The sequence below is a fragment of the Oryza glaberrima genome, chromosome 2, assembly GCF_000147395.1.
Source record: "Oryza glaberrima chromosome 2, OglaRS2, whole genome shotgun sequence".
Lineage (NCBI taxonomy): Eukaryota > Viridiplantae > Streptophyta > Magnoliopsida > Poales > Poaceae > Oryza > Oryza glaberrima.
The window spans coordinates 24162750-24188768 of record NC_068327.1 but is presented as its reverse complement, the minus strand read 5'-3'; the positions used below and the strand labels follow the sequence as shown (position 1 = coordinate 24188768).

The window sequence follows — 26019 nt, the reverse complement described above, 5'->3', positions numbered from 1 at the left end:
CCCCTCGCCCCCGCGTCGCCCTCCCTCACGGGCGACACGGGAGGCAAAAACAGCCGGCGTCGCCGCTCCCCCCTTCCTCCCTCTGCCGCCTCGCCGCCGCCCGAGCGGCCGGCGGCAAAGCCGCGCGGTCGCAAGGACGGCGGCGGCGGGGCTTCGTCGCCTTCGTCTGCCTCTCCCGTCGACGGGCGGGGGGGGGGGGGGGGGGGGGGGGGGCCTGCGCGAGACAGCGAAGGCCGCCTGTAACGCCCCGATTTCCGCGTGGCGTTAAAAGCTAATGCACCGAAAACCCTAATTGCGAAAATTTTGATTCTTTGAGTGTTGAGTCTAAGTTGTGCCAAAGATCTCAATTAAAATCCCTCCCTTGTCTCGATACCCTGTTATCAAAGATCGTCTCCTCAAAATTTTCCATCCAATATAATCCTGAAGCTCGATTCCTTCTATTCGGAAATCCCTCCTGGAACCCTATCCCTAATCTTTGTCAAATGCCCGAACCCTAACCCAGTCCAATGATTCACCTCCGAGACCTAAATTCTCCCTTGTTTCCTTCAAACCGACTCTCGAATTCGAGCTTAACCTCTCAATTTCATCTCTCCCTCTCTCTACCTTCCCTTGACTCTCTTTCGAATAATTGATCTCAACTCCCACATTTATAATCTCCCTCTACCTATTGCTTCGTCATTCGTTGAAACCATTTCCGAGTATTTACTCCGAATCCCCGGGTGCAGATCCATATTGAATTCCTTTTTGTGAAACCCAATTCTCGAGATTTCCCCTCTCTTTGAAACCCCATCCAAATAATCCTAGAACAATCCCCGAGTACAGATCTATCCCAAGATAATATCTGTTCCAGATAATCTTGAAGTCCGAACCCTTCTATTCAGGTTTCTCTTCTAAATCCCTTATCCACGTACCTCGTCGAGTAGTTGACTTGAAACACTCGAGATACACTCTCATTCTCTAAACAATCTCCCTTTGATTCGATTCCGAATATTGCCCTCTTCTTTGACTCCTCCCTATTCTACCGAGTTCGAGTATCAACTTCGACGTTCAAATCCAACCTCCAACCCTAAACACCATCAACTAAAATCTCTCTGAGAAAGTCCATTTTCCCTCCCCCTGATGTTGGGTTCCCCTTCTTTCTCTTTCTTCCTGGTCCACCTCTTCTTTCTCTTCCGGCCCATCTCTCTCCCTATCTCTAAAGTCTAGACCTATCAATCTACCTACAACAATTCGAGAGTTCGAATTTCCGTATTCGGATTCCTCTTGTAAAACCCTATCCGCATTTGTCGTCAATCCTCAAAATTCAAACTCATCGATTGGTTCATTTCGTCCCTCTCTCTTTTGATCGATCTACCTATCAATCTATCTATACATCGATCTACCTAGCGATCTATCTATCTATCGATCGATCCATCTATCTATCTACTATACCTACCTATCTGTTTACCTATCCATCCGTCAATCCATCTGTCTATCCGTCCCTCTACCTATCGACCTATCTCTCTATCCATCTATCTATCTATCTTTGAACTCTTTCCCAAACAATTGTCCCAACTCCAAGAATACGAGGTTCCTTTTGAATCCCTCTCAAATAACTCTTGAGAGCCGCCAAATACAGAAATATTCTAGAAATATATAATTCCCGCCTTTGAAGCCCTTCCATGACACCCCCCATATTTTGCCAGGATCATATATCCGATTGGAATCCAATTCCCGACTCAAATGCTCCTCAAATTCCTTAAATAAATTCCCCCGAAAAAGTCTATTTCACCTCCCTATTGGTCGTTGGGCCGTTTTTCCCTTTTCGGCCCATCTCCTCCTCTCGGCCGCTCCTCCTCCCCCCGCACGTGCGCTGCACGCACCGAGCGAGAGAAGCGGCGCCTCTCTCGTCTCCTTCCTCTCTCTCTCTCGATGCCTTCTCTCTCTCTCTCTCGGCATCGCTTCCCGCCCATCGTTCCGGCGCGCTCGCGCGCGTGGCCGACTGTCTGGGTGTCGCCGTCATCACCCTCAGTTGCCGCTTGCCGCGTCGACCATCTTGCCCTCGCTCACCGCCAAACCGTTCACCGCCCGGCTCCGCTACTCCATGCCGCATGCGTCCAAAGCCATGAGGCTGGGCTCGTGCTCTCATCTTCCTTCCTCCCAAAATGGAAGGAGCAAGGCTCCCTTTCCTCCTCCTCCTTTCGCTTTTTCCCTTGCAGGCAAGGCCGCCTCGCTCTCTCCCTTGTCCTGGTGCGAGAGCGGACACAGGGTGCCGCTGACGCCGCCTTTGCACCCTACCGCGCCCACGCCACCACCGCGACCATGCCAGCTCGCCGCCCCCACCTTGACCGCGCTAGCCCGCGCTCGCGGTTCGATTCCCACCGCACGATCCACCGCCTTCGCCGCCCAATGCATCCACGCCGTCGCCGCTTTCGCACCGCCCACGAAACCACCGCTGTCGCCAGCCGAGCACCTCTTCGCCTATAAAATCCCAACCCCATGCCCACAATCCTTTCCCCTTCACCCCGTGCTCCTTGGAACGGAGTATTGCCGCCTCCTCCCTCGACCCCGGTCGCCGTCGCGCGGCCAACCCCAGAGCACCGCCGCCTCCTTCGTCGTCACAGCCAAGAACGCCACCGCCGCGACCAAGGACGCCGTTTCCGCACGCCTCCGTCCCCTTCTCTGGCGCGTCCACCGCGGCACCATGCCACCTCGGCATCGTGTTCGTCGCCGTGTGCCACTGCTCATCCATGCGCCGCCATCGGCCTTCCTCCCCTTCCCATCACCGAAGTCCGGCGACGCCGTTCCCCGCTCGACGGTGAGCTCCTCGGCTCCTCCTTCCCCTTGGCACTCCCTTTCCTTTTCCGCATCGTGTAGCTCTCGCCACCGCCGCTTGGCGCCACTGCGCGAGCAGCCGCGGCGAGCTTCGCCGATGCCGCACCCGGCTGTGCGCCACCGTCGGTCTCCCTCTCTTCGAACCCGCTCGCCATCACCTTCCTCGGGGCCCCCTCGACCTCCCCAATCCATTCCCCTGGCCGCCGACCTCCCCTTTTGCTCTCGCGCCGTGCCGCCCGACTGGCAGCCGCCGCGCATGGATGCGCGCTGCCGTCGGCCATCCCCTCGCCGTATCCTCTCGCCTCCGACCTCCTGGAGCCCCCTTGGCCCTTCCTAGACCGCCGCCTCAGCCGCCGGCCTCCCCAATCGCTCCCGCGCCATGCCGCCCCTTCCGCCGCCGCATAGCGCCGCCGCGCGCGCGTCGCCGGCGACCATTGGGTTCCGCGCCATGGCGTGTGTGTCGCAATACCTTTCCGCGTCAGCCGAGCCCGAGCCTGTGCGCCCTTCGCTTTCCTCGCGCGCGACCACGTCGGACATCCGGCTAGCTTCGCCTCCGCCGCCGGTAGCCGTCGTACCTCCTCTCTCAAATCCAAACCGTTGAATTGATTCCCCTTGTCCTGCTCTCTCCGCCAGTGCTAGCCACTTCCTCTGGCTCGCCGCCGTTCGCCGGAGCGCGCCAAGCGTCGCCGGCCGTCCGATGAGGTTCCCGCCCCCCCTCTCTCCCCATCCGACGTGGCTGCCCACGTTGGCGTTGACCGGGCCCGCCCCTGCCCAGTCAGCCGTCTCCCCCTCTCTCCTCCCCGCTCTTGGGCCAGGCCCATCGGCCAACCCCCCCTCCTCGGCCAAAAGGAACAAAGTCCACTTTTACTCCTCCGTCCGAGCCCAGTGAACACACTCTTGAATCAAAGTTCATATTTCGTCCCTCCACCAAATCAGCTCCCTTACACAAAAGTCCATCTATCTCCCTTGTTGGCCCCACACGTCAATGAGTGACTAAACAGAATATTCTCGGGAATATTCTTTTCCATAAGTTCAAAAAATCATTTCCCCTTGCTCCATAAATCATTTCCTATATTCCAAATTCCATAAATCCTTCCTCTTAATCCCCGGATTTCAATAATTCATTCCCTTGGTCCCACATGTCAAGTGATTGTCAATAATATTCTTGAGAATATTATTTCTATAAATTTCATAAATCAATTTCCCTTGTTCCACAAATATTTCCCTTAATTCAAATAAACTTCCAAAATTCATACCTCGCGATCCGTAACTCCGTTTGACTCCGTTCCACTTCCAATAATTCTGTAAAATTGAGATCTATTTAATGGCACTATTATTTTAGTCCAAATAGGATATTTTATTTGGTCTTTTGTTTAGGTTTTCATTGTTTGCGCTTAGTTGCGGTTACCGGATTTTCGGTCGATCGTGGATATCTCGAAGATTCGCGAAGCTCCGTGAAGACTCTGAGCAAGGCAAGCCACCTTTGAACATCTTGAGCCTATATTTGAACTTAATTATATTGCTTGCAAAATATTATGCATTGATAGGTTTGCACTTAATATGTTTGCCCCGTCTGCGAGGCAGATCGGTAGGCATACCTAACTTGTTGCATTTGATCCTTCCATTGTTAATTGCTATATCATGTTCCCTTGTAACCGCCTAGTCATGCCTTGGTATTCGTGCACTCTGCATGAGTATCGATGGTCGCATTCAAACTAAAAAAAATGAGAAACATCTTGGGTAAAACTTGGTTTACAAAAGGATTGGAAAACCCGACGCCTGGGTCGGTGCCTTGTGAAAGAAAATGAGTTTTAAAAAAATAAAACTCGCGACACAAGGCCATTCCTGGGCGGGATGCTTGTGCGGTCGCATCTAAGGACCGATTCCTTTGGAATTACATCCGAGCATACAATAGTGCGACCACACGGATGGAATGGGACACCCCTGGCTGAGTAATTAGCTAATCAGGGGAGCCTTGATGCCGAGAGACAAGTGGATTCGCCGGGGTGGTGTCGGGGAGGACCCCTGGGCTTCCTGGTACAGTATGGTCTGGGACCTAACCTGTTGTTGGTCTGGGACCCCTCTCGTCGGCATATGGTAAACCTGTGTCGGCTTTGGAAATGCCTTGTCATAAAAGCTTGGAGGTCTCCCGACGTGGCTGATCCCCACAGGCTGGGTGATCCGGGTTAGTAATGTCGTGTGGGTAAAGTGTACCCCCTCTGCAGAGGTTAACAAACTGTTCGAACAGCCGTGCCCACGGTCATGGGCGGATGTGAGGTGATTCCTTAGCGTAGTTTTCGTTTTACCCTGTTTTATGAAAAAGTGATGTGGTTTGGGAAACCTGATGTTTGGAAAGGCAAGTGGCTGTCAGGGAGACAGCGGGACAGGGAGTCCCTAAAAGTGACTGGTTGTTTGGAGACAACCAAAACTCTGAAAGTCTGGAAAATTGGTTTGGTTTGGGAAACCAGCTTTGAGGCCAACTCTGGGAGTTGTGCAAATCTTGATAAAATAATATTGTTCACTCCTCACCCCCGGCCGAGCTGAGACTTGTCTCGCTCTGGTCGCGGAATGCACACACTTAGATTGTCAAAATGGTTGCAAATAAAACTGATTGAAAAATAACAGCCTTCCCTTGAAGCTTGCATTAACCACCTAAGTTCCCCTAGCTTGCTGAGTACGTAAATACTCACCCTTGCTTTCTCTCTCTCTCTCTCTCTATATATATATAGTTCTACCAGCTCTGAAGATGAAGTTGAAGCAAAGATTTGGGTTTCGTCCTAGTTCCCAGCCGTCGCCTGTGGTGTTGGGTGTTAGTCCATTGTTTCCGTTGCTGCTGCCGGTTGTTGGTGTTGCCTCGTCCGTGTCGTCGGTTGTAATCTCGGGCTATCCTGAGCTGCAACCTAAGTTAAGGTAAATAAGTCCTCTATTTATTTTAAGGATTGCAATGATTCATATTTGTCACCGTGGGTACCAGCGCTATATCCTGGGACTGGTACTGAGATCGCGGTTTCGTAGGAAGCGTTTCGCGCCGTTTTTCCTACGACACGCTCCTATTAGGTGCCGTTGTACGGCGGTGCCGGATTGGGGTGTGACACTGCCCAGATCCGGGCCGCCGCGGCCGGATCTGGCGGGGAGGCCGCCGGCGGAGGGTCGGCCTGAGGTGGCGGCGACAGTTGGTGGTGGTGGCGGTGGGGATTGAAGATGGCGAGGTGGCGGTGGCAGTTGGTGGTGGCTGGCGACGGGGAAGGCGACGACAGCGGCGGGGGCGATGACGGCGTCGGGGATGGTGAGGGGGCGCCGGCGGCGGGGATGGAGATGGCGGTGGGGATGGAGGTGGCGGCGAGGCTGACGACGCGGGTGGCTCTGGCGGCGTGGCTGGCGACGGCGGCCGGATCAGGCGCTGCAGGCCGTTTTGGCCCCCCGGGGGGCGGATCTGGCGTGCTGCAGGCCGATTTGCCCCCTCCCCCCGCATGGAGACGACGTCAGGGCGGCTGCATTGGAGGTGGCGGCGGTTTTGCGATGGTGGCTGCTGGCGTCGGTGGCTGGTGACAGCGGCAGCGGTGGTGGCGGCTGGCTTGCGACGGCCGTGGCTGAGGAGGAGGCGGCGACGTCAGCAGTGGAGGCGGGGAAGGAGTCGGGTGTGAGGTGACGGCGGCGACGGTGAGGTGATGGTGACCGTGACGGTGGTAGGAGGAGGCATGGCGGCCTCGGACGGCTTGCCGAGGGCGTGGCAGACAGCTACATCGTACCGGCGCAGCATCGTTTGGAGGAGGGGTCGGAGAACGGCTTGTCGCAGAGTGGCGCAACCGATGGCAGCGGAGGCCGGCTCGGCGCGAGAGGCGCGGGCAGCGGAGATGGAGGCCGGCTTGGCGCGAGAGGCGCAGCCGATGGAGGGAGGCCGGATTGGCGCAAGAGGCGCGTCCGGTGGAGGAGGCCGGCTTGGCGCGAGAGGCACGGCCGACGGTGGAAGAGGCGACCTCGGTGCGTGGTGGAGCTGCCGGTGGGTGTGGCGCGGTCTTCGGCGCGCGAAGGCTAGCCAGCGGGGGGGCGTCGGTGTAGGGGCCCCACATGTCGGCAGAGTTTGAGTGGTGGTGGAGCATCGGTGCGTCAGCCGTGGATTCGCAGGTGGGAGCGGCGGGTGAAAACCTAGCTCGGCCTTGGCCGGACTGACAACGATGGTTAATTCCCCCTCCTGAGGGCATTGTCGTGCTGTCTCACCCCTCAAGGGTGGTTGCCGGGTGAAAACCCAGTTTTGGCTCCTTTGAGCCCTGACGGACGGCGGCGGCAGTTTTTCGTCGCTTCTCTTCTTGAAGACGTCGTTTTGGCACCCCCTTGCTGTGGCGATCTCGTCTGTGCTCCTTTGTTGGTCTAGCGGCGGCCGGTCACGCTTAGCGGTGACCGGTCCGGTGCTAACCTTCTCCTGTCGTGTGTGTTGGTGCTGCCGGTGTGTGGGTGGTGGTATATTTTTTCTTTTTCCTGGTTATGAAACTCCAGGGTTGTAATCTTGTAATTTTTTCCTGCTCTATCAATAGAACATCGCACCATCTTGTGCGAGTCGTTCAAAAAAAAACATAACCGCAGTAAATTTTTTAAACCGCCCTGCAGCCTTGCAGGCGCATCCCTACCGATAACCGATACCGCTTCTCCTTCTCTTGTGCGAGTCGTTAAAAAAAAAAACATAACCGCAGTAAATTTTTTAAACCGCCCTGCAGCCTTGCAGGCGCATCCTACCGATAACCGATACCGCTTCTCCTTCTCTCGACGGCAGGACGAACAGTTTTTGCAGGTTGCAGCATCTCCTCGGCTCCTCGCCACCGTACTTTATAAAAGGAGGCGCGCGCGAGTAGTCGTCGAAAGTGACCGGACCGCAGGCAGCCAGGGCACAAGGTCGTCTTCGTCGGGCGGTGGGGGACGCATATGCAGCGGCGAGTGCAAACTAGACGGTAAATATGGCGGCATCTGCCGGGCAAATCGACGATGGGTTCCCGGGGGATCAAGAGAGATCTCGCGACGGCACCACCACCGTTGCATCTCGATCGCGCGAGGGGAGACGACAAATGTGATGTGCCACCTGCACTGCACCTAGCGCAGCCTAATTGGTGCTGGCTTGGCTTGGCCGGCCGGCCGGCTGGCTTTTCCTAAAGCTAACAAGCATCTGCAAGTGGTGTGGTGGCCAAACTTGCTCTCGGACTAGCTGCTTGGGTTGGGAAAGCGTTTTCATCCCTTAGAGGGATATCCCATTATTTTATACATGTCACAGACATGTAAGTAAACAAGTTTTAATAAAAATAACAAATATAACTATAAATGTACGACAACTATTTTCAATTTAAGTTGTTCTGTTTATTGCAACTTGTAAAAGTAACCTTGCATGTTTATGGAGTGATATATTTCATATTAATCCATGTTATCAAATTCTTTTAATAAATATTTAGATGACATGTAAATAACGAGGAGACATCCGGATAAAAATCCATATCCGCTTATGTTAATTGGTGCAGGTGCTTGTTAGAACAAATTAAGGAGCTGGCTGCTACATTGCTACATCATTGTTTTTTTTTACTTTAACGTTATTACTACTATTATCTTCAAATAATATTTATAATAATTGTTAAAAATTATTAAGTGTTTCTATAAAAATATGTTAATATCATTATCACACATTATATTAGATTCTAATAATTTTATATACTAACAAAAATACATGTGCGTTGCAACGGGTAAAAATAATTTACCTATTCCAATTATAGTGACTTTTACTATTAAATTATTAGATCATAGCAGGCTCAAATTATAATAGTATAGATTGACTGAATATGGTGGTTCTGCGTGGGGAAGCGATGTGGATGAGAAAAAAAGCATGTCCCAAGCACACCCATCTGTGTTCTCGTGCATGCATGACGCTTTATCGAGTCCGACTTGGAGGATCGCGTTATCATGCATGCATGACACATTGCTTTATCGTGTCGGACTCGAACGACGTTTTGCCTTCATATGCTAGTAAAGCGCTTGCTACAGCCCCCTCTGCTTGAGCCATATTCTACCTTGATAGGGTATGGAATCCTTCCACTACGTTTCCAAAAGACATAAATTTTTCCCAATTAGACTCTTCATGAGCATGCGAGAATTCGCAATGACACATGAGAAGCTCAGACAACACAAGAGCGATGGAATGTGGACCTATGAACGAGATTGGGGATAGAGAGATTGATGAGTTACAAGCCAGCCAAATAGAAAAAAAGTTTCCTAACAAAACAACTATATTGCTCTGGTGACTAGATGAGCGCAACATGTAGCATGTACCCTAGGAGACTAGAGTTCGAATCCCACACACACATGCGTGTATCCTAATTTTTGCATAATGTATCATCAGTAGATGGTTTTTTTGTCCGATCCAGGATTATACGTGTTTTAACTCGGATGACGGACGAAAAATAAGGTGAGTACGAAATCTTCAATTTTAATAATAGGTAAAGATTAATGAATTCAAGATTTCAAAGTTACTTTGATGTCATCTGTTTAAGAACGGCTGTAGTGCTAATCAAGCTAAAACCAATTGCTAGGGTACTGATGGCTCTTTGGATGAACCAAGAATGGCTTTACGGAATCTCGTGAAGGGAGAGCAAGATGTTAAAGATCAAAGTGAGCAACCAAACTGGCTATTCTTCAATTGCTTTCGTCATTTTTAGGTGACTTGATAAAATGAATTGGGGCAAAATTATACGCCCTCGTAGTTTAGTGACCTGTTTGCAAATGGAAGCAAATGAAACAGTCATACTAGTGGTACATTATTATGGTTAGGGTTAAGCGATAGTACTCAAGCTTTCAAATCAAGAATCACCAAAACTGCAGCCAGAGGTGGCAATGTGTTCTAGTATTAAACATATCACAGTTCTTTTCTCTGACAACCTTTTCTACTAAATAAATCATCAAAATTTTCCTTTACAACATTATGATACAAATTACAACAGGCACATTTCGGACACAAGGTGAAAGAAATTGCCGCGGTCAAAGAATGACTAGCACATAAAACAAATGCTACCTCTCGAGGCGTTCCTATTTCTTTGGCCTTTGACAAAGGCCGAGATAGCTAGATGCTCCGAAGCGTATGTCATAAACGATGCCAACACCACGCCACCTGCTACCATCAACCCAAGCCTGCCAAAGTAAAGAACACAACAGAATTTGTTAGGTTCACACTGTTTTGAGAAGTTAAAAATGGAGCCAGCTGAACAGTAGCTACAGAAATTATTTTGCCGGTTTCCTTCAAAATGAAGAAAAGTAGACAATGAACCACCCCCTATCTTACTTTGCAAAAAGAGCAGTTATTCCCAGGACTGTTGGTGATAATAATGCTATACTAGATAGTATAGCCATCCCTGACCAATAGAAAGCTGCATCTGTGTCACAGTCCGACGTATTCCGCTGATGTCCTGGAAATGGACTACACATTAGCCTAAGCAAGAAATACAAATTTGCAGGAAGTTGTGTAAGTTTACAAACCTGCACCAGCATGATTTTCTGATGAATCTAAATTGTTATGCCCGACATGATTTGCACTAGAACTTCCCCAATTGTATACAACGCGGAGGTAGCTCCCGAACAACAAGAAGAACGTCACAGAGGTCCACTCATACATCAGCAGCAAACCCGTCCATGGCATCACTTGCCGTGGAATAATAATAAAGGCAAAGGCAAGAGATATTAAAGCAGAAATGAAGCAGACTAGAACGGTGATGGCACCAAAATAAGAAGGCAGCTTCAGATGTGCTCCATTATGTGACTGCAAGGGAGTTAGCAAACATCAAGTTATTATCATGAAAGCAAACTCAATTTCTGAAAAAGGTACATGATATATGATATGTGGAATCAGGGTCAAGAAATTAATTAGATAAGTGAAAATAGTATAAATATTTCCCCTCTAGATGTGGTTTTGCATGATAGTTCTTTCGAAGCAAACAAAGCCTGGTCCTTTACCAACATTCGTCAAAGTTATGCAAGTTTTTAGAACCTAAAACGATCCTGGTTTTGAATAGAAAACATTATCCAACAGGAAAAACTCTACCGGCTTATTGATGTCACAAATGTGCTTAATATGCAACTTAGATACTATTCCCTCCGTTTAATTTTATAAGGTGTCCATGGGTCCATCTATTTGGAAGGCCCAGACTTTGTAAGTTTTAACTAATAATTAGTCAAATTATATGCATGCTTAATGTATACAAATGATTCAATGTGCTATCATATGATACTGGCTTTTGTAACCACTGCAATATATTGTAAGAGAAAATTAATTGTCAAAGTCTAAGTTTGACCACTATGCCAAATTAAAATACGCCTATGAATTGGACAGAGAGTGTAACAAAGATCTACTTCAAATTGGCAGGAAATTACTGAAAATTTTCTGAAGGCAATGATGTACACAGTGGATCTTACATACATATAATAAAGATTCACAATTCATAGTTTAAACTTTTAAGTGTAATCAACCTTTTGATGTGATATACCAAAGGACGATGAAGCAGCTCCAATTGTTGAATAAGAAGGAAGCGCTTCCTCTGATTTGTATTTGTAGCGAGCACGTCGAGCAAAAGCACACAGAGATCTTATACACAGCAGCTCCTTATTAGTCTGTATAGTACATAAGATAGACAGACCATTTAGGCCACATGTCCATGAAATTAAAGAAAAATATTTCCAGCAAGAGGAGAATTTAACCTGAAAGCATGAACCATAATAACCACAGATCAGCATGAATAAAGGGAGAGAGAAAAGAATTTTGACCATTGATTGATCATGAGGATTTCTCCCTCCACCAGTTCCAGGGAGAGATTCCTCAAGATTTTTCCTGATATCCTGCAACAATGGATAACACAAGTTCATTGAGCCATTCTGCTACTTCACATCCCACTAAAATCACACAAGAAATACCTAATTACCTGCCATACTGCCACAGGTTTAACAAGCCAAGCAGTCCACCAGTCCCAGGGCTTAAGAGGCCCAAGTGTGTAGTGAATGACCCTAAGTTCTTTCTCATCAACCATCCACTGCAGCAAAGTTAGGAAGGCAACGTTTACAAATAATCAGCAGGCTGTGGATTATATATGATGAGATATCATAAGGTGTTAAAACGTTCTAAATCTGAAATGTTGTGATAGTGTGTTAGCTGATGGTATTGAATCTTTTCTGAGAATCAAATGTCTGTGCTTAACACAGTTTGAAACCTCTAATGCAACATTTGTGCAATATAATCAAAGCTCTCCTACGAAAATAACTAAATAAGACAAGGCTATCTAAAACTTACATTACAAAGAAAAAAAACATCAGCTGGTTGGTTTCCACAAGTATACAAATATCGAGAAAAGGACCAGGATTAGGAAAATCATAAATGAGATGCTGCCAATTATACTGAGCTACATTGTGTCATGAGTCAAAAAGTTTGTGATCGTTCCTCATCTTGTTCTTCATGAAAAACCACTGTTTGATATTATTTGCAAAAATGGGGGAAAAACAGCAAGCCAGTTCTATATGGACTTGTATACTATTTTAATTTTGCAAAAGACAAAAACAGGATTCTTCTGCTTTTTTGTGTGTGTGCCGGGGGTTGGGGGAGGGGTTGTGTTAGGGTGAACTAGTTTTAAGTTCAGCTGAGTTGAACAGATAACACCAGCGCCATCTATCCTATGTGAAGAGAGGAACAGTTGTTTTAGACAAGAAAAGAAGTCAGATTTGAGCAGCAAGTTGGTCCAGCATTCCTTGCAAGAAGGGACAAAACACTGTGTAATGGAGGAAAAAAATCCCGCTTGTCAAGAATGGTTAAAGGATTTTTAAAAAATTATGCTTCAATGAATGAAAACTTTATAATGCATTAAAACATTTGAATAAAGTTTTATTGGTCCTTCAGAATACTCTCCTTATTACCATGATAAGATAACAATCAAAGTAATTAATTTGAGTATACAGTGATCCTTGTTATATAGTGATATTTCTTATAATAAATTAACCATATAAAGCAACAAAACCACCAAAATTTAAAGAGCAGGATGACATGACCGATGTGTGAATGCATTGAGTATAACCTTATTGGCCAGCATGTAAAGACCAACATCAGCATTATACAAGGTGGAAAGGCGCTGAGTCTCAGGTTCAGGCGTTGTAGGTTTATTGGGTTCATAAACACGAGAATTAGCGAAATCAGCATAGTATGAATTGAGAAAACCTTGATCTCCTGCAAGAAAGAAAATATCCAAAACCATAAGATGTAAAATATAAACAATTGCCGATTACAGGTATAGAACAAATAGGACAATAAACAAAGACAACTCAAACCGTGCATATGCAGAATCAACAGTTCATACTAACTGAAGGCAATAGGAAAAAGTGTTTCTTATTGTATGGTAAAGCCTCTAAGAAAGTGACCATTTAATAATGAAATTTTGCTGTCAAATAGTTCAACCCAGTTAAGAAAAACATATAAGTATATAGCCCCAGAAAGAACAAGCATGCTAAGTAACGAATTGTACTAACCTCCTGTGTAAGAAGGTAAACTGTTTACTTTGTCCATCATGTCATTGAAAAGAGTTTCAGATGGCTCTACAACCATTACTCCAGAATTCATCCTTTCAGAATGTTTCAGGTTTGCACAGAACTTCCCACAGTTGAAAATATCCTCAATACTTTTCACAACAATGGTGTCTGCATCGAGGTAAGCAACTGGAAAACAAAAGAAAATGAATATGAGAACAATACTGACCTCGGAAAAAAAAGTGGGGGTAAAACATACCAGAATAGTTAGATCAATTAGGCAATTCAAATGAAACCGAAACAAACAAAATGCCCATGATGTATAGAAAGCAGAACACATCATCCAACTATACCTTTTTTGTAGCTTGTCATGTTGAATATTTTTAACTTCGTGTAAACTCCCCAAAACCTTGTTGGCCTTACCTGATTAGGATTAGCCAGCAATGTTATATGCTTCACTATAAACCCATCAGCCTGCCATCAAAGATTACAGTGCAGATAAGACCACAACAGAATTTCTAATATCATAATAATATATAGGGAATGGTGAGATTATTTTACCCTAATTGAAATGGCATGTGTGAGACATAAATTAATGATCATGCATACTTAGTGTCCATTGAGAAATTAATGTGACCTAAAAAAAACCATGCGATTTCCAAAGTGGCAAAGTGAACTATTAAATTAATAATGCATTATCTAAGATAATATCTGTACAGATTTTTCAGGAACCACTAATCACTAACATGATAAATTTATCGATATTAAACTGAAAAGGGACTTCATAGATCTGAATAAACCAGATCATCTTCATCAAGTTTGGACAGTGCGATGAAAACGGTGTTTTGAAAAGTATTTGAGGAGAGTGCTAAATTAAGTGTTTAAGATAGCAAAGGTGCTCCTTAAGCTTACTGTGTTCAGAGATTGGACAGCAAAGGTGCTCCTTAAGTTTGCTGTGTTCAGAGATTGGCAAATGCAAATAAGAATCGTTGCATCTAAAAGCATTAAATAGCTCTCATTTCAACCTTTTTTAAAAAAAAAAAATCGAAAGATCTTCTTTCAGATTTAAAGCAACTTAGCTAAATATACACTAACCAACAATACTACTCCAATATACAACACCTCCTAACAAACTCTCCAACTTGTTCTCAACTTTATTTCCATTCATGAGCATTCTCCAGTTAGCCAATTCTGCATAATATTAAATCAGAACTGAACTAGATATAAGAGATACGTGTCCCACTAAACTTGATTACACCACATAAGCTCGGGGCAAATGGATCAAGTTAATTTTCCCCTGCTGAATTCCCCAATCCTACACCAAGCTTACACACAACCGCCGATCCATGCACGCCCATAACAAATCGACCGAATTCGTGGACTGGGGAATCCTCATCGCGGGAGCGCACGTACCTCGAGCAGCTTCCGCGAGTACTCGGACACCCCGTCGGAGACGAGCACCACGAGGTCGCGGCTGGTGTCCGTGTCGCGGATGGACTTGCCGAGGACCCGCACGCCGAGGACGAACTCGTCCCCGTACAGCAGCGTCACGTACGCCTCGTCCTTGGCCGCCGCCGCCGCCGCCCCGCCACCGGCCGCCAGCACGGCCGCCGCGACGAGGAGCGCGGCCCAGAGCCCTATCCCAGACGGCGCCCCCCGCCGCCGCCACATCGCGGGCCGCCCGATCTGATCCCGCCGCCGCCGCGAGGAGAGGAGAGAGAAGAGAAGCGCGGGCGGGCGATTCGGCGAAGAAGCCGAGGAGGGTTCGGTTCGCCGGAGGAGTTGCTCTTTGCTCGTCGCGTTCGTGTCGTGTGCAGCTTTTTTGCCGTTTAATCTCGCCGTTTCGCGGGGGGGGGGGGGGGGGGGGGGGGGGGTCAGAGATGCTGCGGCGGCCGTCGGAGAAGAATTGGAATTTTCGTGGGCCGTTGACGTTCAAAATCGACGGCGAGCGACGGACGGACAGGTGGATCTGAGTTGGACACGGCGAGCTGGAAAGGGAATCGTCGCATGTTGCTGTCCACTTCTAGAAGGATGCTCACAGGCCGACGCGTACGTGGACGCTGGCCCGTAGATCAGGCCCAAGAGAGAGAGAGAAGATTAGAAGGCCACCAAGTATTGGCCCATTACGACTTCGACGGAGTAGTCTCCTGGGCCGTAGACACAATAGTACGGCATAAGTCTATTTTATCTTTCTCTTATGAGTGAAGCGTCTTCCTTAACCGTATAAAACCGGGTATAACGTATCCCTATTTTTAAAAGCCGGTACAAATCGTCTCGTTTAGTATTTTGGAAAGCGGATTTCACTGACGTGGTAGATTGACCACAGTTGACCTACTAAGTCAACAAGGCAGGACATACATGTCAGCGACTCCTCTCTTCTCTCTCCTCTTTTTTTCATCTCTCTCCCAAGACCGGTAGCACAAATTCCACTGAGGAGAGCACAAGTAATCGATGTTACATGCCTCACCAGCGGTGGCACAGTGTTACACTCGGTTTTGTAGACGAGGGGGGCGATTCAATCAAGAGCAAGAGTTTAGGGGCGTAAAATAGACGTATTACTAGTAGTACAACTAGAAAGTCACCAAGACAAGTAATAAGCCCATTATGACTTGAGGAGATTTGCAATATTTGGATGGGCCGGCCTGAGCTGGAATGCTCCCTTGGCGAGCAACCAGCTCAAGGCCATTCGGCCCTCTCCTCTCCGGGCCAAAAATGAGCATCTTGTTTCAACTCTTCACGAAAATCTCCCCCTTTTTTTCAGTCCAAATGACGGTTTGACTTATTTTTTTGATAATGAAATCAATCCCGCTTCTGAGTCAAGGATGTATTTGGCCGAAACGGTTTCACCCATCAAGTGAACGCCCCATAGTTAATCAAAGCGTTTGATATCGATAGCTTTTCTACCTTGGTGAGCTCCACAAAATGTAAAGTTGTTCTTGCCCTCGGTAGACTGCTGGTGACCCGGAATAGGACTACAGTACTACACGATCGAAGAGCCCAATTACATCACCAATACGAGCATATCGCTGATTACTAGCAGCTCCTATGACTTAATACACATTAATTTTCGAGTTCTACATTTAAAAGGGTCTGAGGTTGAATCATATTATTTTGATTTCAATTTGCTATTTCAATGCAAAAAGATGAAAGAAATATTGTCTTTCCAGAAAGAAGAACTTGGTTTTTTATTTTTAATACTACTTTTTTTTTGGGGGGGGTTATATTTCTAACCGAAGAAATTGACTTCGTATGGGCATTTTGCTGGCAGCTATGGAAATAGCTGCTCTAGCTACAGTTTCGAATACTCCGCCCATTTCATAAAGTATTCGACATGGTTTAACAACGGCTACCCAATATTCGGTGGATCCCTTTCCCGAACCCATACGTGTTTCCGTCGGTCTTATTGTAACCGTTTTGTCGGGAAATATACGTACCCAGATTTTTCCACCACGACGTGCATATCGTGTCATTGCTCTTCGTCCTGCTTCTATCTGCCTCGCCGTAATCCAAGTGGGTTCAAGTGCTTGAAGAGCATATCTATCAAAACAAAAACAATTGCCTCGATAGGATTTTCCCTTTATTCTTCCTCTATGTTGTTTACGAAATCTGGTCCTTTTGGTGTTATAGTCGATGGTTCTCTCTTAGTTCCATCTCTACTACAAAAACTGGACATGAGAGTTTCTTCTCATCCAGCTCCTCGCGAATCAAATGAGAAAGTGTGCAAATTTCTCTAATTCCACAATATTCTAAAATATTATGGATAGATACACATTAATAGGACAGGTTAGGGTTTTTAATATTGAATTTATTAAAATACTAAAATATATAGTCAAGAAAGAAGATCTAGAATATATCTAGATGTGTATGTTTATTTATCTATATTCTATATTTAATGTAATTCTTTTTTTAATCTCTTTTTTTTATTTTACTTTTATTGAACCGCGGTAAAGTATTCTAATTCAATAAAGTCCCAAATTTCTGCCCACTTTCCACATGACAACTCACTTGGTAGTCTTCGTCAATGGATGCTTGCTAGATTGATTAATGGCTCGGTGTTAAACTGTTAATTCCTTTCGAGCCACGCCGTATATAGCTTTGCAACTTTTTTTACCGTCTCATCTTCACTTTTAACACTTGCAACTTGCAGTGCGAGTACTGTGGATTAACAGCCTAAAGGTCACAGAAAAATCAACTCTGCGATAAAGCCATGCAGACTCGAATCATGAAGCCAAATTTCTTCACTTGCTGAGTCCAGAGAAACTTTTGGAAATGGAACGGCCGGGAGGTAAAAGCGACTCCCATTTCGTCGCCTCAAGCCTCTGTTTTTTTTCTCAAGTCAAGGGTCACAATACTCGCTCCAAGATCCAAAATGCCGGAAAGTTAAGTAGATTCGGCGTTGGCTTGATTAGTGTTGGAGTTAATAGAGTAAAACAAAGTTTTTCTACTAGCTTTTTTGCTCACTTTTGGTAGCAGAGAAAACCAGGAACAGCGTCGTTGTAACTGTCGTCACGGATGGACCTAAACTACATGGTGACAAATGACGATCGGATGACGATCGAACTGACGTTAACACATCGGACACATGTGAACATCTATGCATATGTGCGGTTCCTACATGTGTATATAAATATATGTTCCAACGCTTTAATTTTTTTATTTTGTTAAAGACGAATTCTTCTTCTCGTGTCGACGTGTAGTCAAAATGTCAAAACGCATAGATTTCGCATCGTTAAGAATTAGTAACAAAATGTTAGTGAGGCGTACCAACTTGCGTAGTTGCTTATGTGCCTAGATAGCTAGATGACTTGAAGTGAGGCCAACACAAAGGTCCAGTGTGAATACACGTGCTCGATCGCCTGCCATTTGACGAATTTTTGTTCACTCTGTGTAGTTTAGTTATATTGTAGGATCCTCGACTGGGACTCTTTACCTTACGCGTATTATAAGCGTAGTAGCAGATTATCAATCTTGCTAAATTTGGTCTTTGGATTCAACAGTACTTGGTCCGCGTAATGACGATAATATGGTTGCTGATATAGTCATATGTAACGGCGCATCTATTTTCTTTTCTCTGTTCCATTTGTTCCTAATTAACACTTTGATGTCACAGCTTTACCATTCAAATCTTAAGTCGGTAACTTCAAAGGATAACTGTGTTCTTGTCCTTATTGTCAAGTGCGATTCTGATTTTACTCCTTTTTTTAGTGTTTTTTTATTTTGCTCCTATTTTTAGCATAAGGTACATTTTTTAGCATAAGCACTTATTTAAGCTTTGGATACAAAAGTATGGGTAGAAACACAACCTTTATATAAAATTATGGTTAAAACCACAACTATTGTATAAAGATAATATGGGCAAATTTGTAACAATATACAAGCGTATACATGTCTTTTCATCACAAAAGTATGGATATAAAATGTGGAAAAGACAGCCAAATAAAAAAAAAACAGTTCACATGCTGGTAGCATGGGAAATATGGTGTAAGCGGAACAAACAAGTATTTCGAAATCAGGAAAAATACCTGCCGCAGCTATTAGACAAGATACATGACGAAATCAAGCTATGAAATATATGTGGAGCAACAAATATCGCAAGATTATCCACCTAGGATGTTTTTTTTCATTGTTTTAGTAGCTTCTTCTCTCCCCCTCTCTCTCTTTCACCATTTTGGTGATCTTGTAAATACTTTTTCCTCCCCTACTTAATATAACACCGGCTTTGTCGGCTTCGGTTTTAAAAAAAAACACCATCAATACGATTTAATAGACAGGGGCAAGCTGGAATTTCAGCTAAAAATTGAAGCAACATCACAGATCCTAAAAACAAGGGTAAAATCATGATTATAATTCAAAGTAATAAGAGCAATAACACAATTTCCCTTGACTTTTAGCTTGGATTTTTCACAACTTTACGGAGCTAGACTTATAATTGGATTTCCTCCAAAAGAAAATTTAATGGGATTTGGTTTACAGCTCATGTTTTGCTTTTCATAAATACATTTGTACTTTACACATGGTGATATATCAGTAATCTAAAACATTATAATCTAGACCCACCATTATCACACGATGATTTTTTTTCCTTCCAAAAAATCCGATTCCTATTCCTTTTTGCACCAAGACCAAGAAGCAATTAATTCATTCACCATATGACAAAAACCAATAAATATGCAACCAATAAATATTAAAATGGCTTCTTAGATTCCTATCAACAATTTAATTTAGCACATAATAACTACAAATAGAACTTAGGCTTTTAGAAAAACCAAAGAATGAAATAGTAGCTCTTAGACTTTTAGAAGGAGGAAGTAATATGTTACTTCCTCGTATCACTTATGTTCTGTAATGTGCGCAATCAATACGTTTAAATTTTTATAATCAAAATCCCTTTATTTAGTTCAACTTTTGGGAGTGATGTGACTATATTTGTTTTCAAAGAAGTTAAAAAATAGTACTACCTCCGTCCCAAAATTAGTGCAGTCGTGGTTATCCGTATCCAACGTTTGACCGTTTGTCTTATTTGAAAAATTTATGAAAAAAATAAAAAAATAGTCACACATAAAGTACTATTTATGTTTTGTCATCTAATAATAATAATAATAATACTAATCATAAAAAATTCAAATAAGATGAATGGTCAAACGTTATATATGAACAGTGCAAAACTGTATTTATTTTTGATCCGGAAAGAGTATAACTTTGATATGTGTTTCATAGGGTCTATACTAGTAATTGACCATCAATTAATGTCTAGGTGACTGTATCGATATATGTTCAAAATATATTTATTTGTGACTTAAGGTAGTAGTAGTAATTTCTAGACTTCGAAACAAGCATGTTAGAAATACACTGAAACGTCATATGGTTAGATTTGTTGTTCCACGTACATCAATATATGGTAAAATTATCATGCATTCATCTAAGTTTGCACAAATCTGTTGGTAAGAAATAAAGGTTCAACGTAGCTTGGAGGGGGTTAGGCGCGCCCACCTAACCCTATACACGTGAGCTGATACGTGGAGAGGGTCGGGGCAGCTCGACCCCAAGCGAGGGCGGCCTCCTCCCTCTAGCTTGGAGGGGGCAGCCACCGCGCCACCCCGGGCTCGACCCCCTCGGGGGGAGCCACGTGGGTTTGGGGGCGGCCTAACCCCAAGCTGGGAGGGGGCAGCCGCCACAACACCCCGGGCTCGACCCCCCTCGGGGAGAGCCACGTGAGTTTGAGGGCGGCCTCCTCCCTCTAGCTGGGAGGGGGTAGCCGCTGCGCCACCCCGGGCTCGACCTCCCTCGGGGGGAGCCACGTGGGTTTGGGGGCGGCCCGACCCCAAGCTGGGAAGGGGCAGCCGCCGCAACCCGCGGGCTCGACCCCCCTCGGGGAGAGCCACGTGGGTTTGAGGGCGGCCTCCTCCCTCTAGCTGGGAGGGGGTAGCCACCGCTCCACCCTGGACTTGATCCCCCCTCGCGGGGAGTCACGTGGGTTTGGGGGCGGCCCGACCCCAAGCTGGGAGGGGGTAGCCGCCACAACACCCCGGGCTCGACCCCCTTCGGGGAGAGCCACGTGGGTTTGAGGGCGGCCCGACCCCAAGCTGAGAGGGGGCAGCCGCCACAACACCCCGGGCTCAACCCCCCTCGGGGAGAGCCACGTGGGGTTGAGGGCGGCCTCCTCCCTCTAGCTGGGTGGGGGTAGCCACCGCTCCACCCCGGGCTTGATCCCCCTCGCGGGGAGCCACGTGGGTTTAGGGGTGGCCCGACCCCAAGCTACCCCGGGTCCATATCACCGACAAATATTAATCATGTTTTATCATCTAACAACAATGAAAATACAAATTATAAAAAAATTTCATATAAGACGGATAGCTAAAGTTAGACACCGAAATCCAGAGTTTGCTTTTCTTTGACGGAGGGAGTAGCTCGGAAAACTGTCATCGTCACACTATGCTAGTACTAGTATAGTACTACTACTACGGATCGGATAAAGAAACTTTGTACAGCGACAGAGATCCCGCAGCTTAATTCAGGCATGATTGGCGACAACTGCAGATCCACTCTTGAGATTACTGTACATGACTTTGTCAGCTCGATCAGCTAGGAACGATCCTGGCAGCTGCTACCTGCGAGCGATGGGCTTTGATGTATGACAAATTGACAAATGGACAAGGCAGCAGGAGATGGATATATCGAAGAAGGCGACGAAATGTATCCATATGGTGATGATGACCGCCAAAGCGGCAGTTTCTCTACTATAGTAGTAGGCTTTTGTAATTTGCAACGACCTGTGTCTTGTCCTATGCGTATCGATCAAAGGTGCATGTAGGCCATGTTTGATACTCCGGGCTATAATAGCACTCCGAAATCTTGCTATTTAGAAGTATTATACATAGATTACTGATAAAACTCATTCCATAATCTCTGGGCTATTTTGCGAGACGAATCTAACGAGGTATATTAATCTATGATTTGCTACAGTGATACTATAGTAACCATCTGCTAAACATATATTAATATACTTCGTTATATTCGTCTCGTAAAATAGCTTAGGGATTATGGAATTGGTTTTGTCAGTAATATACATTTAATACTCCTAAATAGTAAGATTCCGAAGAGCTATTTAATAGCCTAAAAAATCCAAACAAAGTCGTAGTATAGTATTGTAATAATAATATCCTCACGGGACATTCATTCATGAAAAAAGAAAGAAATACTCGCAGGACATTAGTATTAGTTAAATGATCTATTGTCAGTATATTAGCTGCATGTATCTTGCCTTTTGCGATTAATTTAACTGTCAAGCCCACAGGAGAAAAACGAGGGCACAAGCGTCTTACTTTAAACTGGTCACGTTTGTTGTCGTTCTTCTTTTTGTTTTTTTTCCTTTTTTCGCCTGAACTGTACGATACGTTTTCTGTTTAATTAAACCTTACGTACGCCGCGTTTTCTGTTTATCCAAAAGGCACTACCATAAAAGAAAACTAGCACTGCTAACTACTCCAACTGATTAACATGTTATATTGCCTTGCGTATACACATTTTCTGCAGAGGTCGTACAGAAACCATTTCTTAAGTTTATTGTAGCAAATTTTCTTTTTACAAACACCTAAAAGCTTTACACACATTAATATATTAGAAGAAGCATATAATACAAGCAGTGACACGCCACATTGGTTACTGGGATTTTGCAAGGAGAGAAGAAGATAGATAACTAATCCATCCTAAAATGTAATATAAGAATTTTGAAGGCACTCTCTATCCAGATTCATATATTAGAATGTCATATCTCTTCGAAATACCTTATATTATAAGATAGTTGAGTACCTAGGGATCACAGAAAGCATATATGCACACTTCACTAGCCATTCTAAATACAGCACATTGGCACGTACTTCCTCCGTTTCACAATGTAAGACTTTCTAGCATTGCTCACATTTTTATATATATATATATATATATATATATATGTGTGTGTGTGTGTGTGTTTAGATTTATTAATATCTATATCTATGTGGGGGGCAATACTAGAAAGTATTACATTGTGAAAGGAAGGGAGTAATATGCAGCTAGCTCTGCGTGACTTGTCTCTCGCATTAGACCTTTCCAACGGAGATCGATCGAGCAAGTTGCGGCCGGTAAAACGTCGGGGAAGACAACGACATAGCCGGCAGGGCAGTGTCAACACTTCAGCATAGTACGACGGTCGATGGAGTGATGGACGAGTACACACATCAAGTGTATGAACGTAACGTGACAGTGGTCAACCGTCCCTCATCTTTGAAGCATGCAAGTTCGTCGATCAAAGTCTATATTTTGTTTAGGGAGGTTAATTTCATCAAACACTCGATGGCAAAGTGGGAAAAAGTGTACGCGAAAGCCCTGTTTTTTTTTTTGTTATGTATGGATTACAGATGGTTATGGGTTCGCCTTTTAAGTTCATGCGGTTTTTACAAAAGATTTTTGAATATAATTTTGTTAGAGTCGTATTTTAAAACAACCTTTAAATTTTGCGATAGTTTTTTTAGTGGAACAAAAACCTTATCTTCGAACTGAAGTTAGTAATAGTTAATTAACTTATTCATTTCTACTGTCAAGATATTATCACTAAGTTTGATAATCTAGCATATCGTCTAATTGGACAAATATTACACCCTAAATATTATAAAAAAGAAATTTCTAATTGATGCTTTGGCCTTCAACTAGCCATTCTCCTGTTTTCATAATTTTAGTTTTTATATTTTAGATAATGGCACGGTCTACAACATATATATATTTTACTGATTTTTAATATATAATAAATAAATAGTTTTTATTTTTGTTACTGTACCTTGTAAGACTATATATATATATATATATATATATATATATATATATATATATATATATATATATATATATATATATATATATATATATATATATATATATATATTGTTGTAGTGTTTTAAACTTAATATTTTGATATGAAAGTTATTGATAGTTAAAGTTATAAAAATTAATTTTAATCTTATCTAAAATATCAATAACCTTATCTAAAGAATTATAGCGAATGCATATGCGTCCGCCAACGGCCAATCGTCGTTCGCAGCCAGTTTGACTCGACGGAGCCACATCCACATGCATGTACGCGAAGGGCCGTTGAACGGTTTGACCGTTCTTCTGCTCTGCTCTCTTTGGTCTCTTTTGGTCTTGGGGCAGCCTGCAGCGGCAGTGGCAATGCATGCACAGTTGCGTACTTGCGTAGTACTGGCTTGCATCCTCCTTAGATTGGTCAACCTAGGGACGCACCCGCGCACGTGCTGCCGTGCAAAGAAACTTCTGCGGTGTCCTCGGGTCAATCTTAAAAATAACTCGAAATCTTCGGCATCCGTCCAAAACGTTGGCTTAGTTTTCTGTAGTAATTGGACTATCAGTGCAAGTATCATGAGTGTTTGTCTGCTGCCTCTAAAAACATCACGTAGGATTAGGTGATGAGATAAATGAGAGAAGTAAGAAGAGAAAAGATGAGGTAAGAAATAGCATTTACATAATATTTAAAAAAAGAGTAAAAAAAGTGATATAGTGTAAAAGTGAACCAGCAAAAAGGGTTATTAAGATTTGTGTGTTGAAGGTAATATGATATACATGCTAGTACCTTTTAATTGTAGAGATTTTACGGTAAACATGACAAAAAGAACTAGAGGTAGTAGTGATCTCCATATTATGACTACTCATAGTATAACGAATGTGATATTTACGAAGTTTTGAAGCCCATATAAGCGCACCCAGTATTGGATGTGATATTTCATACTACAACGAATCTAGACAGGTAACATCCAATCCTAGGTGTATTTATGTTGGATGGAGTGAGTACATCCTTACAAATTTAAATCCACCTGTATTTTTTCAAGCCATAGAAGTTCTCATCTAAAACTCACAAGACTTGTCAGGGTTATGGATACCACATACCTAATAGTAATCGACTAAAATCGGCAGAACCCACCACATACCATGTCTTATATAGAAACAAACCTCGTATATAGAAAGAGTTCCGGATAAGAAAGGACAAATAGAGTTCTGCATGGAAACGACAAGGACTACACAGATCGTATCATATTTATCCCCCTAGTTCTACTTGGACAAGGGGGCAACTATGGGTATAAATACAAGCCACCTAGGAGGAGAGGGGACACACCCACCATAGGCCACAAAACCATAAGCCAACACACGTTGCCGGATCTCGACATAAGAAATTAGCCTAGCCATACCCCATCTGGTGTCTACGGAAGCCAGCAAGAGGGATCTAGCGCTATCTCTGATCTCGAAGAGTTTGCATTCGAGGAGGAAGACTACCCTGCCGTCGACTACGGGTTGTTTATCTAGTCGTTAAGTCAACGACAGTTAGATAGGTTAGCCCAGATATTATATTTGTGTGATCCAAATGAATAAAGAGCAACACCGGCTTCGACCAACAGGATGTAGGGCTATTACCTGTAAGATAAAGGGCCTGAACCTGTATAAAAATCCATCTCCCGATCTATTTTACCTCAATCTCGCATATGCCCTGGTACCAACAATCCCCATACTATCCAAATACCCTAGTCGTGACTCTCAAACGTCGACAAGACTTAATTAATTTAGTATAGAGACGATCTCCTAATGTTGGCATAAGACTTATCTATAAGACGAGTTCTACTACCTCGAGTGATTAGTTATACACGATCATATTTGGTATAAATAGGGTTCTTCACGTCGGTAGTACTATATATTGCCTATCTTAGTTGTAATATTATTGATCATTATCGAGCCACTGATACGATGGAACCATCCGCGCTAGCACAGAAACAATTTTCCCAGACAAACAAAACTAGATTTTCACGTGCAGATCAGAGACACGTCTGCACCAAAAGATCTGAAAATCGTCATTTTTCCGTGAGGGAGGAAGGAGAGGGAAGAGGAGTGGGCCGCGAGAGAGGAGAGGAGTGGGGGAGAGGAGTGGGTGGGAGAGAGAGAGAGGGGAGGGGAGGATGAAAAAAAGGTTGGAAAAGTGGGGTGGAGCCATGGAGGGATTTTGCATGCGGGGACTACTAAGAGGTTCGCCTATAAAAATAGTGTTTTTTTTTTGCATGCGGGTCTCTTGATCCGTATGCAAAAAGGAGGTCAATTTTTATAAACTCAGATACTTATGGTTCACCTGCAGTTTATTGGGGTGCTCGT

The 26019-nt window shown here is 44.5% G+C and overlaps 1 protein-coding gene across 1 annotated transcript; it reads right to left on the bottom strand.

The window, feature by feature from the left end:
- Positions 1-9709: 9709 nt before the first annotated feature.
- On the bottom strand, positions 9710-15181 carry LOC127764676 (inositol phosphorylceramide glucuronosyltransferase 1-like). The gene is made up of 10 exons (XM_052289585.1): positions 14752-15181; positions 13692-13812; positions 13342-13527; positions 12894-13042; positions 11754-11861; positions 11533-11670; positions 11305-11445; positions 10318-10597; positions 10124-10247; positions 9710-9972 (listed from the first exon to the last, which is right to left on the bottom strand). Exons 1-10 carry the CDS (start codon positions 15007-15009, stop codon positions 9834-9836), a joined length of 1644 nt encoding a protein of 547 aa, XP_052145545.1. The 5' UTR covers positions 15010-15181; the 3' UTR covers positions 9710-9833.
- Between the last annotated feature and the right edge of the window lie 10838 nt (positions 15182-26019).